At 38.6% G+C, this 19,945-nt stretch overlaps 1 protein-coding gene across 2 annotated transcripts in view; it reads right to left on the reverse strand.

Annotated features, from left to right (window-relative positions):
• LOC105667643 (uncharacterized) overlaps nucleotides 1-19,945 on the reverse strand; it is a 38,914-nt gene that overhangs the window by 7,246 nt on the left and 11,723 nt on the right. For both annotated transcript variants that reach the window (XM_012359564.2, XM_012359565.2), the window contains one exon: nucleotides 4,293-4,347. In XM_012359564.2, the coding sequence (XP_012214987.1) occupies nucleotides 4,293-4,347 (55 nt within the window). The remainder of the gene's footprint in view (nucleotides 1-4,292; nucleotides 4,348-19,945) is intronic.

Here is a 19,945-nt window from a genome sequence, read left to right on the forward strand (position 1 = left end):
TGCCACCTTATTCTGCTTCGACAAGGAAATAATTGAATTTCCAGCAGCTGAAAATAACAATGTAGTATGCTGTGACATAATTCTATTTCCACACGCGCGATTACGTTTCGCCGACGTTGGACGATATTATACAATGCGAGCTACAGCCACAGTTTGATACGATCTCAAATAATTTGCCGTGATTTGTGTGAAATTCATTAATTTCCGTAGATTTTGCAAACGATTGTGTGATCAATATTTTCACGAGCCTTGAAATTAATGCAAATTAACATAAATTGCAAAATTTTTTTTAGACAAGTCTACATATAAAAGTAAGCTTATAAGCTTTGTAAAACTTCAAAAAAGTTACATAAAGGATATAAAATTTCCAAAAGACACAAAGAATGAAAGGATCAGATCTATGGATCAGAAAGCTTAAGGCTAATCTCAAAGGCTTTAAGTTACGAAAAGTCCCGAGAATGCAAAGACATAAAAACACGAAAATCCTAAAAGATGGATATAGCAAATTTAAAAAAAATTCAAAAACTACACAATATTGAATTTATTTAATCGATAAAACTTCCTAATTATTTATGTTCCAAAACTTAAACATTGCGAAATATCTCATTAAAAAATTTAAGTCAAATTTTGCAAAAAAATTAATAATTTAGTAATAAATTTAAAAAACAGGAAGCTCGCGTTCTCGTCATCGAACGATCTGGCAGTTGCAGCGAACCCTCGATAATAATGCATTTGTGTGCGCTCTCGTCGGCAACCCTTATCGCGGAGAGGGAATTGCATTGGATCCGGATTGCTGGATTTTACGAGCGGAAAGCGAATTTCGCGTGAGGGACGACGCCCGGCGAGGCGCGACGCTGTTAACCGCGTGCAGAGCGGTGTGTTTTACAGCCTCGCAGAACAACGCAGCCACTTCTCTCATAGCGTGGCGTTAAAAGATGTATATGGGTGTACCCGAAATAATGACGAGCGCTATGAGATGCGAAACGAAAGTAGTATATCGCGAAATATCCCCCCAACGACACTTTCTTCTCAATTTCTCGATAAGCTAAAACGCGGCTCTCACTTTCGATGGCGGAGCGTTTCGTCAAAGATTTACAAAACTATAAATACAATAAAACCAGATCATAAAGTCTAATCTATCCATCCATTTTATTAATCCCATCTTAATTCTTCGAACATAAAACCGATTTCTTCCTTAAGAAAAATTTTCCCACAATTCTTACAACTTTTTAATGTTTAATATAAATGGCTTCATAACTAAGAGCTGTATTAAAGTTCTCGCGAATGACTCCGTTCAACGTTCGTTTGAACGCAAAGAAACAATAGTGTTTTCTTATTTAAAATTGTAGATTGGTCGGCAAAACTCCGTATAAAGTGCTTCGTAACGTGGATTAATGCGCAAAAAAAAAAAAACCAACAAGTATTACGAGGCGTGAAGAAAAAGTGAAATAATAAACGATAACACAGAACCATTAGACTAGTCTTGCTACGCAATTAATTTTTATCGTTAAATACGTTCATTTAATCGCGGATTTCGAGATGGCTTTAAATTCGAGAGAAACGCACCGCGCTTGAAGTCGTAATTAAATTAAGGCCGTAATCGCGGTTACGGTGTAATCGCTAATTCTTCGTTAACGATTGGAGTCTAATTACGGAACTATCCGCGTATATCTCATGATAGCGTTAATTAGGGTTATCCTTGAATCCCGATAAAGGAGAGCACACCGGATTCATCAACAACAACGCGAGCGCTTGTGCTTTCGATTGCCTTACGTTACGCCGACCGCGGATTAAATTAAAAATGACATAATAATCTAATAATCAGCGACGCGATACGAACTCGGCATCCTCTTGTTCTCTTCCTCCTTCCTGCTTTCACCGCCGCGCTTACCTAACTTTATCACCGTCGCACGCAATTGGTTTCCATATTGAACAAAGCCAGGTAAGAGGGCGAAACTACGCCGATCAAAGCACCGTTAACCGACGACCGAAGCAATCAGCGCAATGATACCGTAAAACTGACGCAATAATTGCCAAAAGAAGACCTTGACGAATGGAAGATAAAAGCAGAGAGAGAAAAAAAAGTATCCGATCGCGAAGGCACGTGAAACGTTCGTTACAAGTCACGAATAAACAAAGAAATTTTTTTATAACTACTTTCTTGAATAATACGCGGAACATTACAATACCCTGCGTACACGTTAAAATAAACGAGAAAATGCTTTAAAATTAGTTCTCTTTGCGGGATAGTGTTTTTTATTAGATAACACGTTTTCTCCCTGTTCTTTTATTAATATTACGCAACCAAATTTCAATTTATAATTACAGACGAAGAATAATATCTTGTTATCCATTCAAATCCCGAAAGAGAAATGTTCGATTTTTTAATAATTCATTACTCGAGAATTAGCGTCTTTTCAACATCCCTTTAAAATATAATTCAAATTGATGAGAAGTTTGTCGGGGCACTGTATGGATCGGTTACTGATAGGAAAATTATACGAAGGGTGCGGGACTGTTTTAACTTCCGAAGTGCGTCAAAGGATTAATATCGAGACAAAGAGTGACGGGGAGGAGGGAGAGCGTCCTGCTCGGAGAGATGACGCGGCGGATCTCGAATTAACGAGTCGCGTGCGGAGGAGAAGCAAAGCGCGGGACGGGGAGGGATGAATCGCCGTCATAAGCCGGCCCGGAACGTAATTTTCAGGCAGATGTGCGGCCACGAAAGGGAGATCATTGCACCGACGGCAAGGAGCAGCTGAAGTAGCGTGAGAAAATGCGGTCGGATCGCCGTCGTTGCAGGCACACCACATGCGCGCTCATTCGCTCATTTGCTCGCTCGCTTGCTCGCTCGCTTGCTCACTCGTTCGCTCACTTGCACCCGTCGGGATGATGATAGTGACCGAAGGGCAAAGTCAGGGCCGTCGCAACTTCCTCGCCGAGGACGAGGACGACAGGTTACATCATCGGAAAAAACGCGCTTTCTCTTTGCCGGCCGCAGAACAAAATCCTCGTCTTGCGGTCATCCGAGAAATCCGTGTGCTATATATAACGCGAATCGCTCTCGGTATAAAGAATGGCATTTTTATCGCACCCCCTGTTCATTAAATTTCGATAAAATTCACAGCTGTTACGCATTCCATCGACAATTCCGTCACTCGAAGCACACGCTCCGATATCGAACACGTGGCGCGTGTCAAACCAGCTGCTTTAAGTAATCTTAGAAATTTAAAGATACAATGATTTGTTTAAAAACGTTCAATTGGAGATTGTTTAAAGATATAGTCAAGTGTATTTAAGGTTGTAATGACTAATTTAAAACAATCGAGCAAACACATTGCGCAAGCTTTTCGGGCAAAAGAGATAAATCCGCAATCAGGGCACGTGTTTCGAGTGGCGGAATTATCTATGGAATGCGAAACAACTGCGATTATATTAAAAAATAATAAACGTCGCGCAATTAGATTCATACGCATCATATAAACGCCGATAAAAATGCCGATATATCTGCGCGCTTGATTTACGAGGGGAAAACCGTTAGCTATAAATTAGTCGGAGTTATAAAAACGGGACCATAAGAGTTTCCAGCGAGTGCAAAAAGTTTTGAACATTAGAATCCAATTAAAACGATAATGAGCAATATAGGAAAGTCACGATAAAATTCGCGCGCGGATAAAATCGCTTTTTCATCGCTAGCCCATCTGTTTAACACGCTAATAAGACTTCTAAAGATATTAATTTTGCGACGTACTTAATATGGCACTAAAATATAACGACAGGGTTTTAAGTTTGTCAATTACGTGTGCAAATAATGCAAAATCGAAGCAAGCGAATCAAATTAATGAAATTTAAGCAATAAAGTCTTAACAAGTTTCTAAATGTTTAATAAAAAAATTAATTACATATTAATAAATTATAAGCTATGTAATTTACGTTTGTTTTTCATACAGAAAATTTGCGCAATAGTTATTTTATGTAAGTCTTTGATGAAGATGTTTTTTTTTTTAAATTGGCGGTAACAATCAAAGCGCAAATTTAACTATTTTTTTATGAAGATAGAAGTCAAGGATCAGAGAGACGCTTGTTCCGAAATCTTCGTACCGTCCTGAGCCGTTTCATTGACGACGCCTTCGCGCAGCGGAATTTCGTCAATGAAACTAAGGTGCCGCCTTAGTGTATCGAATGAAATTAACCTCCTGCTATCGTTACCGTTGATTGCGCCTCTTTACAAAGGAATGCGTGAAGAAAAAGAAAAGAGAAGCAAAAAGAGAGAGTTATGTCGAGTGACTCACCGTTTGTCAAACCGTCCACGTCGTCCGAGTTGCACTTGAGACCGTTAGTAATCACCTGAAACACACATAGAATTGATTAGAATAAATTGATGAACGGCAATTTTGATTATAGTTATCAAGCGAAGAGAGGTTTCAAAGATCCAATCACGCGTCAAATATCAAACTAGGCCGCGTAATCGAACGCCTTTTACGCAAGGTAATGATAAGCTTCGGTCCACTCAACGAAGCAATCAACGATTAGAGTTTAACAAGTTAACAATATTCGCCTAAGAATATATCTGTATTTAAATGTCACATATTTCATTAAATTTTTAAAGAATTTAGTCGAAATTTTTCACAGTTAAACTTATTAATTTAATGCAATTTTAAAATATCGACAGAATTCTTATCAAATTATTCATATTTTGTTTTCTATTCGTTTGTATTATGATATTATAATTCTCAATTTTTCGGGCTACATAAAATTCCACCACGTATTCGTTACTTTCGAGACAATTTGTTTCTCTCGACAACAAAACGAATACGTCTTCCGCTTTCGCATCTGCTTCGCCCGAAGGCGAGGAAGAATCGAAAGTCGCGTCCGCGGGCGGCGTTTCGCGGCTTCCCGACGTCGTCGTCGTCATCGATGATTTCACCGAGATATCACTCTTACTTTACCATACGCCGCAGAACGGCGTATCGTGATCAATCGCGATCGCGAATCTTGAACTTTTGCGAAACGTCATCCGTTTCTAGACTCGTGTAAAATCGGATAAAGCTACCGCTTCCTGCTGGCGTCATCTACGAGATGATGACTAGTAATTGCAGCGGTTTTCCATCCGGTACGAGACCGCCGCGAGCCGGCCTATCATAATCGCTAAGAATACATAAACATGACGAAAATCAAGCATTACGCATGAGAAACGTATGTTAATCGCGCAAAATCAGCTATCAGGCGCATGTTAATGACATAAAATTAGCCTGCGATGTAACGCGAAATACAATCCTGGGAAAGCCGTTTCAATCTTTAAACGCGCAATTTGTTTCCGTTACCTGCCAGGAAGACCTTACAGGTTTCGTATAAATCTCGCAACACGAGAGATATAATGAAGAAAATTTCTCCTACCGATCGACGCATAAATTACAAAGGTTGTCTCGAATTTAAAATTGCACATTTATGAAAATTGGCTTACAAGATCGCTAAGCTACTTAATGTATCTTTATAAAATTGCGCGAGATCTTTCAAAACTTTGTTTGTTACTTAATTTATATAAATACATTTTTAAAGAGAATATTTTTGCAGAAACTTGAATACGAGATTAAAGGACCGGTTGTCATAAAATTAATGCGTGACCAAAAGCACATGATAATTTAATGGGCGCTCGTTTCCGCATAATTGGTTGCAAAATAATAATTAAGAAAATATCGGATCCACGAAAGGTACATTTTGTGGGTTCTGTCCGATGATAAAAATTTATAACAAGCACATTAATTGATGATCGTGACCGAACGCCGCGCCGTTACTGAAGGTCCGTAGTTATCGTGGAGAACTTCCGTCCTCGATTTTAGCCGCCGATAGCGCTTCTTCGAACGCCATGTGCAAGTAGAAGAAAATAAAATAATGGGCAAAAGATATTTTAATTACAGTATTATGTTCCTTAAATCTTCGTTACGTGAATTTTTAATGGGTAAACAAATTTATATTATATAAATTCTTATTAGAATATATTAATATAAATTATATTAATTAAATCTGCGTGATTAATTTTACACGATTTTTCTGATGGTTAAATAGAGTAATGATATTATATAAATTCTTATTGCAATATATAAATATAAATCAGTTTAATTAAATTTTTATTATAATTCATAATGAAAGTTAATTTATCTCATCTTATCAGACGCACATTTTAGCAAAACTGCCGGGAGAATCTGGTTGCAAATACGATCAAGTTTAAGGATGAGGACATGATAATCGCGTTTACCAGCTGCGAATTTGATTTTGTCACTCTTCATATGCGAAAGAAACTAACACTGATAGTGCAAAATCAAAGAGAGTGCAAGTAGCTAACAGGAAAATAGGCTGAAGAAGTGCATGTATTGCTTTTCTTACCTTCGCTTTCTTACACTTGCACCTCGACAAGAAAAATTTCAATTTTGCACTATTTTCCATCTTGTTTCAATCTATTCGCGCAGTAGAGAAACTTAATGAAATACAAATTGTCATTCCACTTCTGCACTTAACAATAACAGTTTCTTTATAGAAATCACCATCAATAAGTTTTTATTATATTAACGTTTGCGATGCGAGAATCGCGCGAAAATCGCTTCCCTCAAAACAATTGAATGAAAACTGGGTTATTTGAAATGAGACGGGAAAAAATATAAGAAAATAACTGTGTTCGTCGAGAGACAAACGAGAGAAAAAAATCGGTTCTGCGTAGTGATTTGCACACAGTTCGACGTTTCTCCGCGAAACGAAACCACCAACCGCACCGTATATAGACCGTAAGCAATTTCGCGAGGCATCCATCCACCCGGCTATTGTGTGTAACTCAGCGCGGCGTGCGATGGCCGCTAATTGTACCCTCTCGCACGCGCTCAAAAGTGCGAGTGGCCGCAAGCGAGTGAGAAACGACGGGTGTGCGTTTTCAGCTTCGACCCTGTGTCGCGCGTGTTTACGTACACACGCCGTATGTAAACGAGTTGCGATGAATTCAGTGTGTCGAAAGGAGGGGGCCGGGTCCCCCGGAAGGAAGTGGAAAGTATTAATATTTCTCGCACGACACAGCCAAACACACGGGATGGGGGAACCGACAATTGTCGGCGGCGGTTACTCAATCTACTCGTATTTGCGGCGCCGCTATGCCTCGCGACGGGAAAAACCCGCAGATAGCCGAATCGGGAAGTCGCCCCCTTTGCGGCGTACAAATGACATTACGATTTAAAATAATCCGGGCACTTTCGGACAATATATAGGTGCCAATTGTTAAATAAATACTAATGTAAACGATAATTAAGTAAAAGTCTTATAAAAAATAAATGAAAATAAACATTGACAGTTTGGATTCAATTATCCATACGATGACTAGTCCATACTTCACTCGCGGCAAATTATTCAGCGAGTAAGAGCTAATATTTTCGAAATGTATGCATACCTTTCGTACGCGCACGGCGCGAGTAATCATTCATCTATACGTACGTTCCATCGTAACGACGCGGCTTGTTTCGCTCGATGAGACAGCGCGTAACATCGCGCGGCCGACGGGCAACAATGGGCCGAAGAGAAGCGCATTTGCATACACACGATACGAATGTAGCCATAACAATCCACTTTGGCATTTTTATGGCGTGGGTTCAAGAGAATTTTCTCCACTTTAATAGTGACCGCAGCAACGAGCGATAATAATTGTAAACGCGAAGGAGAGATCAGCCGCGCACAAAGAAGGAAAGCTACTAAACCTTGCGTTTCTGAAAATTGCGCTCTTCGCGAAGATTATTCCGGTACTATTGCCTTCAAGGCGGTGCCGCCGCGCGCGACGTCTTGCCTCCGTTTCGTCGAAGCTGTCCCCGAAACGGTCAATTTAACGTTCAAACACCCAGCGCATAAAAGCGCGCATTTTCTCCTCGGAACAGAGTGATAATTGTATGCGCGCGAGCCACGATTTATTTTCGTCGTTCAGTCACGAGACGAAAGAAACCGAGCGCGAGAATAATCGATATCTTTCAATCGCGACCTTAAGAGAGCATGATAGATCGCTCGAAAAGATACTTTCGCCTATGAATATCTTTTCTTTTCTTTCAAGCTTGAACGCGCGGCATACAGATGTGCAGAGTCTCCTAAATCTTTCGTATCCTTTTTTCGCATATCGATTCTGCGATCAATTTCGTGCTTAGTTAAAACGAACAATTAAAAGTTTAGGAAATTTTTTAATTTCAACTTTTAATGGGAAAAACAAATAAATAAAAATAAATTTAAAAAGAGAGCAAAAAACATTTTCTTTTAACAAAAAAATAAATAAAAAATGTTCGATCAATCTTTGAACGAAGTTGATTTTAATATGATTTCGAAGTTTATAAAGATATATAATAAAGATATTTCGAAATTGCGCATATTTGGATGTTTTGATTTCACATGAATTATCCATTAAGATTCACTTAAATTTGCAATTCAATAGATGCGAAAGCGTTCGTAACGCAGAAATCGTAACTTTCGTTTATATCCGTTTATGTAATCCACAATGATCCGGAATAGGTCGTTTTGCAGTCTGTGTCTCAAACTGTGAGTATAATTGGCACCTCGACGCACAAGCAGTTGTGATGGAATGATTTATAATTCCTACAGTCTAAGTTGGTTCCACAGTGCTGACGCGCGCTTAACAACATAAACTTGACGACGTGCCGGATACGCCATGAATATCCTGATTATTTCTCTGAGAATTTCCTTTACTTTCGTTCCTCTCCGACCATTCGTGACAGGATGGAGTTCAGATGTAGTCGCGATAAGAAAGCAAAGTGCACAGATCGAAGAGGTGCGTTCGCGTTCGCGAATATTTCAAATTTTATCGAAAAAAGATAAAACTCGAAGAAATGCAATTGGAATTTTAATCTCAACTGGATTTACTCGGCATAATTTTTATTTCAGCCTTGTTATCGGTCACCGTAATATTTAATATCAAAAATTTTAAAAACTGTAAAAGACACATGATTAGATGCGGCTTTCGTTAAGTAAGAAAAGATTAATAAATTGTAAAAATTTATATACGAAGAAACTTTCTGCAAAAACATCATTAATTATATCTTGCGCGCCGACATGGATTAGATTTTTCACCTTTCCTATTTCCTATATTCAATATCCGAGATACGTGCGTTGACATATGCATAATTTTCTTATCGACAAAAACCGGCTGTGAGCTAAATCGCGCAAATGCCAATCTCCTCTTAGAATGCGCAGCGCTTCCGATTTTCCGAGACGACCTTGATCGCGATGAATCGGGAGTGGCCAGCATCCGATTTCATCACCAGCGCGTGTATCACGCTGATATAATGAATGGTAATTTCGACGAGACTTTGACAGGTTACGGGATGAAATCGGGTCCATGGAACCCGCTTTCTCCTGGTGGCTCTCTTCCTCCTAATAATTTAACGATAAGAACCTGTTCCGCTACTTGTAACTCGCGCTAGTTGCGAAAGAACGCACCCTGTAAAACGTTCAACGCGTAACATCTAATAAGTAGCACGATAATTGGCCACCACAAATTGGCAGAGGCGTAACTATCGTGTAACCGAAGCGTCTTTCTAATTACGACCCCATTCAACTGCAGTCTACTTTTATTGTTAGTATCGATTATTTCTCGTCAAATACCAACAGTCTTTAACATATTATAGATCAGTAAAATCCATAACAATTATATTGGCGAAATAATTTTTTTTACTATTCTATTGAAGCCCTTATTGTTATAGATTCTATTTCTCAGATTTTTGGAAACTTTAGTAAAGCACAAATTTATTCGCTCTCAGAATCCATGAAAAAAATACGAAAAACTCAGGACACTATAAATTTATATAGATTTATATAAATTTATATACAATTCATATGTTTTAAAGGCTATGTGATTAAAGACTAAAGTGTTTATTATAATGACATGTTCGTAAAAAGCGATATAATGATTAAGATATAATATTAGTATTTAATGAATAATATTGAGATATAAGAAATAATAATATTTAATCGATAATATTGACAATAAGATATCAGATTAGAATTCTGACTGGCAGAAAAGAAAGAGCTAAGTCCTGCATAATTCCCAAAACTGTAACTGTGTCACTTCCTGGCCTGATAGTGAGCCGTACTTGTTCGAACGACGAACCTGTATTAATGATAATCATCGCTCGCACTGGGCGATTAAGCGGAACTGTGACATTCTCAGCGTTGTGATAGAGCGTCGAGTCACTCGACCATACGTTTCATAACATTTATATAGCGGGTACTATCTTGAGAAGCAAAAATTATGATATATATATTTATATATAATTCTTCTTAATTGCATATATGAAAAATAAATCGCTTAGTTCTTGGATTCAACAAACAATCGTAAACGTATCAACAATTAAAAGTTGAGAAGAATTTTCTGTAGATCTGATTCCAAATTTTAATTATCAAATAAATTATCAAAATACTTGTAGAAATGCCTTTCTTATATTTTATGCTACTTCATCTCACAGACAAATGAAAATTGTACGTCAAAAAAGCATTTTACGACAAACGAGGTATTTTTAGAATTTGTTCTAGGATGAATATATGTATTCTAGTCATCCAATATGTGGGCGCGTGCATTAAATTACATACAGCGTTCTCGTTACACGCTCGAGCGCCCAAGAGCCGCGTAAAAGTGACATTTCAAACACTTTCGATCGATCTCCATTTCCTCACCTTGGCGAGAATACACGGCGATACAGAAGAGTGGACCTTCGTCCTATGATCAGCGCGATCGGTCAAGGATATTTCAATAAAAACGGCATTTCTGTCCTTAACGACGTATCGGTTTCACTTTGCCTACTCTATCGGATAATTAATCCGTTCACTACCAAGGTCTAAATGGAAAATTGGCTCCGGCGAAAATAATAATCTTGAATTTGCTGCTACAAGAAGAGAAATATCGCACGTACGTGATGCATTGATGTATGAATTCGAAAACATCGTATACCTATGTGACGATAAAGCCAAATGAGAAATACATAATGACGGTTATTATAATAACAAAGCAACTACAGACAAATCTCTATATGAATCTGACATACGCTAGATCGAAGAGAATTCAGTTTAAGTAGCTAGACAACAACTTGCTAAAATTTTTGCTACAAATGATTCTTTAAACATTCTGTCAAATCTTTTAAGAATAATAACGATTTCCTAAATATCTTTAGTTTTCTCGAGATAAAAGACCTTCGAAAGACCTTCGAAAGACCTTCGAAATACCTTCGCGTAATAAACTGTGCAGTAAAATATCTTAAATACCTCCAAATCTTATATGAGCAACGATGTCTCTACGCAGTTTTAAAGTTCTCGCAAACAATAATAATCCTCTGAATACTTTCAAGTCTACTGATATGAAACGACAGTCCTCCAAATGACTTTAGATTTGTCGCAAACGATACTCTGAATATTTTGAAACTTCTCGCACATAAGACAAATTTTCTGAATATTTTCTAAGAAAGTTCTCATAAGATAATCTCGATAACGCTTCAATAACCTGGAGCAATATTTTTTAATTGTCAGTTTGATGAACTTTCACCAATCCCATACAATTCTAGTAGCAAACGAGCAGCATAAATCAACGCTTGTTTATCATAATACAAATTTTATCGGGCACTCACAATGTGATAAGTTGAAATAAAAATAAAAATCTCAAAACAATTTTTAAACTACTAAGACTGTACGTTGACTGCACACTGTCTTGCATTGTACGTCGAAGTCTCTCAACAAACTTTCCACCAGGTTTAATAAAATCGAGTTGATTGTAATCACCTACCGAGACAGATGTTACGGCCTCGTCGTCGGAGCGCAGAGAGCGCCGTTAAGACGCTCGTTTCGATGTCACGCAGCAGCAGCAGCAAGTAGCAGCAGCGCGAAAGTATTTCGTTACTTTTACTCTTATCCGCGCGGCGTATAGTTATGTTGTTAACGGCTGGCAACACGTACACACGACTCTTACGGCTCGCTCGCTCGAGCGCACAACGTGAACTGACAGCCACCGCGCGCCGAAGATGCGCGCTCGAGCCTGAGCGAAGCGGAGAGGGTCGGCGAGTGCACGCGACCCGTGTACATTGTAACGGGTACCTCTTACGCTATCTACGCGCCTCCTACAGCAACGTGAATCCGTTGACATTCACGGAAAATTCTACACACCGGCGCAAATCGTATTTCTCTATTTTTATGGAGAGATACGCAAATAAAATCCGTTCGCCTCTCAAGGATAGTGTTCTTTCACACATATTTAATGCAAGGACTCTTGTTCTAAAAGTGGACTAGTTGTAAGGTAGAATAGATGAGAATAGAATGTATAAAGCACGGAGGTTTCAATGGTCAAATTATACCGCGCGGCATGTTCTATAAATAAAACTAGCTGTGAATAAAAAATTTGCCACTTAAAGTCATTGAAAGTGATTAGCATTTATACGTCATACGTTATACAAAGTATATTTATATTTTTAAATCCTTGTTGACGCAGAATTAAAAGTGATTAGCTATATTACTATTTTAGGAAATTTTATAAATTATTAGAAACTCGTAGAATTTATTATTCTAGTTTGGCTCGAAAATGAGAGACACACGAAACAGGTTTAAATAATTTCACGGAAAAATGAGAACTATTCCGACTACTTTCTTTGTTTTGAATTTTGTAATAATACGTTTATGATAGTATATTTGTGATTTACAATCGCGGAACAGAATTTTTAATACATTTACGATATTCTTATCCTACAAAGCAAACGGCGTAGAAGTATTAACGACCAGAACTGCATGCAATTTCCAATGCCTCGGGCTACTGGACTACGCTGCAACCAGTAGTCCGACTGCAGTTTCACGGTGCAAAGGTTCACGGTCGTGAGAACGTGCAAGAACAGCCTCGTCGAGCCATTACAGGCCGCAATTATTTCTCGAAAGATGATTGACAAATGCAGTGCTACATTCACGTATCGATAGCAATGTAATATTATTCAGAAAATCCAAGAATATTATCCTAATATTATTAACAAAATCGGAATCAATATTCTCGTCGCAAAAATCTTTTGATGCAACGCTAGATTTCACTTTCGCATGCAAAAATAAACAAAAAAAATATCGAATTTTACTTATCAATTTTTCGGATAACGTTACCTTTTTTCACCGCGAAAGAATATTGTTTGTGCAAGCGATACGTGAAGCAGAACATCGACATAACATACACTTGATACGTAGCACTGTAACGGTCACCACTAGCAGCAAATCGTTAGTTCTCGATCACTATCGGTCGTCATTATCGATGCGAAGAGAGCGCGGAAGGTTAATTTAATGTTTCTCGAATACATATCGAAGTCGGACAAACAAGACAGAAAAATAACACGATCGGGATTCATCGGGATTGTGCGTGCAACTGAATCCGAGGCGAGAAAACGTGCTTCCCATCGAAAGCACCTGTACCAGCGGCATACACTTTCACTCTCTCGTAATCGCGACTGTCTATCCCGATCGGCATACTCGAACGAGCCGATTCGTGAAACTTTTTTCTATTGTGCCGACATATCATTTATGGGCTGCAGTACGAGCGATATGTTTATCAATGTTATAAAACATCCTGTAGAAATATATTACTACGTGAAAAGATTAATTTTATGCTGAGAGAAATTCGTGGGGATACGACAACGGAATTGTTTTACGATGGTTTGAGAAATTGACGTAATACAACACACGCGGAAAATTGGGATTTGCGAAACGCGCGGTTTAAAAGTGAACGCTAAACATGACGCCAATTACGAAATTACAGTTTTTCCGCATGCGATAATGAGACCCGAGTTTTAATTATTATGAATCAAATTGTATTGTAGCCCGCGGACGTAAAGCTGAGTGCAAAGTTCATCGGCGGACTGCATTTACGATGCAAGTTCGCGATGCGGATGCAACCGCGGCGATTGAAGAAAGCCGATCGGAGGCCGCCGGTTGGAGAGTTGGAAATTGCGGTTAATTGAAAAGTTGCGGTGCATCTCGCGGAGTAACAACTGACGGCTGCATGAAGGCGTCGATAAATTTGCGTTGATCTAAGACTCAATCGGTCGTCAAACAGCCATTCCTGAATACGAATCGATTTATCGCATAACTTGAGATCCAGATGTTCCATCTCTCAGAAGTGGAAAATGATCAGAAAATTGATTTCCAAGCTTAAAGAATTTCAATTTGAATACTTGTGCTAGAATACTCTTATCATGGTTAATATTAAGTGGCAAAATAGAAAAGTTGATCGAATCACCGATTCGAATGTATTGATCTTTCACATAGTGTAAAATTAATGATATAATTACTAATAATTATTATTATATCATTAATTAATTTTAATACAAATATGTATTACACTACGTAATTTAGCTTTTTGTCGCGAAATAATTCAGTATTACGCGTACTTAACTGTGATTATTGCACCTGCTTTCGTATCAAATTATATTTACGCGGCATATAGGACATTTTATCTTAAATTATGATATCGCACATCGGCATTAACATTACTTAACACCATAATCATATCATTTTGCTTTTAATCGCAAAATGATTCAGTATTGTGCGCAGTCTGCGATTATCACATTTACTCTTGTAACGAATCATATTTGCACGGCATACAAAGCGTTTTTATCTCAAATTACGACGTCGCACATATTCAAAGGCCTTGAAAACAGGGGAAAATATAGCGAGAGAAGTAACTTTTTTCGTAAACTTCGCTCGTAATAAATTTTAGAAGAGCGAGAGATCCGAGAGCGACAAAAAGACGAAATAGCCTGTAGAAAAGTATAGAAAATTGGATAAGTAGGCTCACTGCGTATGTTAAAATATTATATTCGTCCACATTATGACGCGGAGCGAATCGTACGAGAGATCGAGACTAATCGAGAAGCTGCGAGACATTTTCCAGCGAAACGTCGAACAGCAAATTTCTGTCGCCTTACAATCCACGGCGCCTTTCCCTTACGTGACTCCATAATTCAAGCCATTCTAGAAATTCGACATGCGCTACTGCATATCTTATCTACGCCATTTATCGCGACCGTGTGTCCACATGCAGAAACACGACTGTCGATGAAAGTCCGATGGTCGCACTAATAGCGAATCATCAGTTGCACAATGTTGCACTTAGCACACCTGCGCAATTAACAACTCAAGTAGCAATTAGAAAAAAATAATTGCAAGATGCAGAAATAATTGCATCCAAATGTCTAGTTTGCGTCTAAACGTTTATATTTAAATAAACATCAACAAATATGAATAAATACGCTGTTTGACAAATCTTTCATGTGTTATATTGAAGAAAAGATAAAGAGATGACGTATCACATAATAAACATAAAAACTATTAATTTAAAAAAATTTTAACTATTAATTTTAACTATTTTAACTAAATTTAAAAAATCTTAACTTGATTATAAAATATCTGAATGCCAAATTTCGCGGATTTAGAATTATTTCGTCAAGGTGCGTCGATTTTTTGGTCAAACAGTGTATAGATAAGCATTAATCGGTCAAATTCATAATATTAAAAAATTTACGCACACCGTGTAACAAAGATATATATAGGTACTTAATGCAGATAGCAATACTGACATTCCCATTTTTCATCCCAACGAACTCCGAACAAAACCATATCGATAAATTTGACATTTTTTTTCCGTGAGTGCAAGGGTAAAGAGTGCGTTGTTCCGCAGCAGCGTAATATGCAAATTGGCAAAGTTTACCGACCGAATGACGAATGTAGCGGTTAGGACGTTTCTCTCGACGGTTCTCTGGTCGATTGAACACGCGTGTACTCTCATCCCGCGTGCGTTCGACCGTTTAGAAAGCGAGTGCGTCGCTCTCGGCGTGCAGCTTTGTTTTCTCGCCTCTCTGAGAATCGGGAAAAGCGAAACCGAATATGCGTACATTTTCCCTTCCCCCCCGTGTCGCGCGCAGAGACAATGGTGAAAGATAGCGCGCCACCGATATGCGTGACAACGGATTTGATTGATATGGAAGAGAAAGAGAGCACGGGAGAAAGAGAGAGAGAACCGTAGCTATCTGCCATACGAGATAAAGTTTATTTAATACTAATAAAATCACGAGCAAAACACATTATTTCCCATGATCTCTCATAAAAAAAACATATCACTTCTTACCGCGAATGATTTTATTGACGCTCTATTGAATGAAGTATTTTTATTCTTCTGCGTCATTTATAGCGTCCACTAGAAAGTTCGAGGAATCTATAATGCAGCGCGATATAAAAATAAATTAATTTTTAAATAACCGCGAGCAAAAGAATGACTTGCGTGTCTGCGCTCTCGCTATCATTCTTATTTTATTGCAAAATTCCGCCGAATAAGATAGCGCGCCGCTGGCTTCCAGTGCCGACGGGAAAGTTCGAAGCGTGCCGTGATTTATAGCGACGCAGGTATCTGCGGTGTCGAAGTCGAGTGTCCGTCGGGACGCAGTGTTACAAATTATGGCACATCGATCACCCTAATCATCGTCGCTCCGCAATAGCCGCTCTTTATGCGCGCTTAGACCACCGAGTGGTCTACTCGTGTTTCGAAGATCGCGCACGTGTTTGTAACACTCGTTGACACGGCGAAGAAATCTCTGTCTCCTTTTCGGGGCCGCGTTATAAATTACATCCTGTTATCGCGTCGTTAACGCGCCGTGAAGTACCTCATTGATGTACAGGGTTAAACTATAAAAATCACGTTATTGTAAACCGTCGCGAAGCGTGCAGGACCCCTGTTGATAGAAAGTGAGTACACAAATCTAGCGTGCAATTCTGTCTTTTATCATTGATAAAAATATTATATACATATTTTTTTAATATTAAATAAACCGGAGATTAAAGAATTTTTATCAATCGCTAATGTTCTTTGCATGTGCATATTATCGAGTTTGTAAATGCAGATTTTCTCTGCAATTGACATTCTCAGTATGCTTTCTGCGCATTCATGGACGCGTGAAAATTACAATCGCGATCGTATCGCTTTTCGATACGACACGTCGCGCGGTTTGATGAAAATTGAACGAAAATTAGCATAAGCCGTTCGCTACTCGACAGCCGTGACGAATTTTTCCACGTAGAACGAATTCTTGGCCTTTCAACGCGTTTTTCGCCGCGTTAACGCGCCGTGAAGTTCCCGCGAAGGTAATGTCGCGATGCGGACTATCGCTAGAAAGTAAAACGCCAGAAAACAGCGGCGGAGCTTCTTCTATCGCCTCGGCACTCCAAATGCAGACAAACAATAGCGCTTGGAACGAGAGACTCTCACTTCCCTTCGCGGTGTGGCGCAGCTCCTATTTTACGCGGATGTGTTTAATACAAAGTTGCTTCGGGCGATTGCAAATTTAATGTAAGGTGCGGTTACGCTAGACGCTCAATTACTAGCCGTGTTCCGATGATAAAACCGTACACGCCCATTATTCTGTGGTTAACGTTAAAATGTGAGAAATGCTCTCATTTGTCTATTATTAATAAAATTATTTCTTACATTTGCTTCAGACATTCTTGGCTTCATGCCTTCAATGGACTTATAGTTGTATATAGAGATTTATATTTATATCAAAGTGGAGATAAAATATGTAACGATTAAGATTCGCGAGTAAAATTTTTTTCCTCATTTATATTTTTTTGCTATAAATATTCAATTTATATTTTAAATCTATATCTCTCTTAAATTGCATTAAAAATTTGGAATTTTACTGCACTAAAAGTACTTCTATAAGGCTAAAGGCGCTTTGTCATTTCCAAATAATAGTGTTCTTACGTCTTACCGAATACTACCGCGTTTCTTACATATCCAAGCTACTATAGGAAAGTGTTAATGCACGGTTATTTCGCAGCGAAGCGCCTATCAATGCGGTAGCGACGGAGTCATTAAAGTGCTACGAAATTACAGTCGTTCTACGCTAGTGTCCGTGAAACTAGCACGTTGTCTCTCTTCCGTATTATGACGAATCCATCGTTGGACTGTAATACATGCCATAAGTACAGTTGCAATCGTAAAATTCTAGAAGTAGAAACCTAATGGATTTCTTTCTGTTAAAAAGAAACAGCGCGCAGTGCTTTAAAGCATAAACAATTTAAAATTGAAATTAAAATAACTGAGAAGATAAAATGCCCACTTTACTTCGACAGAGAATCCTCACCTGAGATTTGATTTATCAAAATACTAAAAGTAAAAACATTCCTAACGCTCAGCCGAATTTTCGACGAAGAAAAGATATTCAAACTTTCGCGACTTCCTGCGTTGAAATCCAAAGCGTTCATAATCGGCTGGCAAATTAAATCTCATCCAGTCAATTTGAGACATATATGCTAATCGAAATGAACTGTCGTATCTGTATGTTCAATCGGAGCGGGTCCGCGCGTTTGAATCCCTAACGAACACCTGGCGAACGCGATCCTGAATCGCGTTTCTCCACGGAGAATTATGTAAAACAAAAACTACCGGTCCGACGGGATCGCCCGCAACATTCTATCGCCGAAGAGAGAGACGAAGAGAGAGATACAGCGAGGGGCGTGTGCATTGCATCTGCTCTCTCGCCGCGCTTCGCCGTAAATGCCGCCCGATTTTTGCGTGTTCCAACGATGATGACTACGGCGAAAAAGTGTTAATGTGCGATTAGCGAACAGTAAAGTGTTTATCAGCGACATGAGACCATTATCTATGACAAGATCAACAGCTTGTAAGAGTTGTACTCTTTTTACTTGTCTTTTCTAATCTTTTAATTTAATTTAATTTAAATAAGACCTATTTATTTATAAATAATTATATTCATTTCTTTAAGAAACTAATGAATCGCGAAAAAGATCTCGGCAACTTTCTCGCAGAATTGCCTTTACGTCACAACGCCTTGTGCAAAATTTTGCATTCTTCTCTTCTAATCTAGTTTTAAAAAAATGAATATTTATTTAAGTCAACTATATTTATTTTTTTAGAGAACTTTAAATCGCGGAAAATTCTACGATGTGTAAAGATCGCGGTGACTTTCCCATGGAAACCATGCAAGCACGGCATTACGCCGCTCGATACGATCTACGCGAGACACTTTTACTGTCTGTTTCTTCTTCTTAACGGGCGTGCACACACGCGAAAACACGATTTAATCGATTCCGCTTGATAGTACAGTGTGACCATCTTTAGAAAGCGCCTTCGTCCACAGATCATAGCGTTGCTCGCGAACATGACACGTGGACTCGTCGCTATATAATCAAAACCGGTCATAACGCGAAAATGATTATTTATACAACAATCGATACGGCAGTGATTAAAACGTCATTTTAATGGGATAATTTCACCGCGTGGAAATTATTACAATTTTTATGCCGTAATGAAGGGGAGAGAAATCCTATAATATGAATAGATATAAATCATTAAAATAAGAAAATTAATTTCTTTTTCTGATCAAGTTTCTCCGCAATCATATTGATATTTTAAATTACCGATTATCTTCGAAATTATCTTGGAAATAAAAATGATCAAAAAGTACAGGGATACTTGCTCGATCACTGATCGATACAATACAGCTCCATCGTTAGAAAGTAAAACAGCATCACGCGGCAAGCAAGATGTGGAATTAGTACCAGCGCGACGTAGTGATGCAGATCGATCTTTCACTTTAATACGCGTCTCGTGACCACGGATGAAACTGCCGGGCGGTGACCGCCGCGAATGCCGGGAAATTGCTTAGCCAATAATAGCACACCTCTGCATTCGTACGAATTTTACGATATGTCAATGTCGACCGAATCGATCGGTTCTTGAAGAAGACTGGTGAATCGACGATCTTACCTCCTCGACATATCTTTCGCGATTGCAAGCAAAACTATTATTTACGACCATTACATGAAAATTACTGCTGCATCGTAATTGCAGACAATGCGATCTGCGCGAATTAGCTTTTTTTTTTTTTTT

Source organism: Linepithema humile, chromosome 7 (genome assembly GCF_040581485.1).
Source record: "Linepithema humile isolate Giens D197 chromosome 7, Lhum_UNIL_v1.0, whole genome shotgun sequence".
Lineage (NCBI taxonomy): Eukaryota > Metazoa > Arthropoda > Insecta > Hymenoptera > Formicidae > Linepithema > Linepithema humile.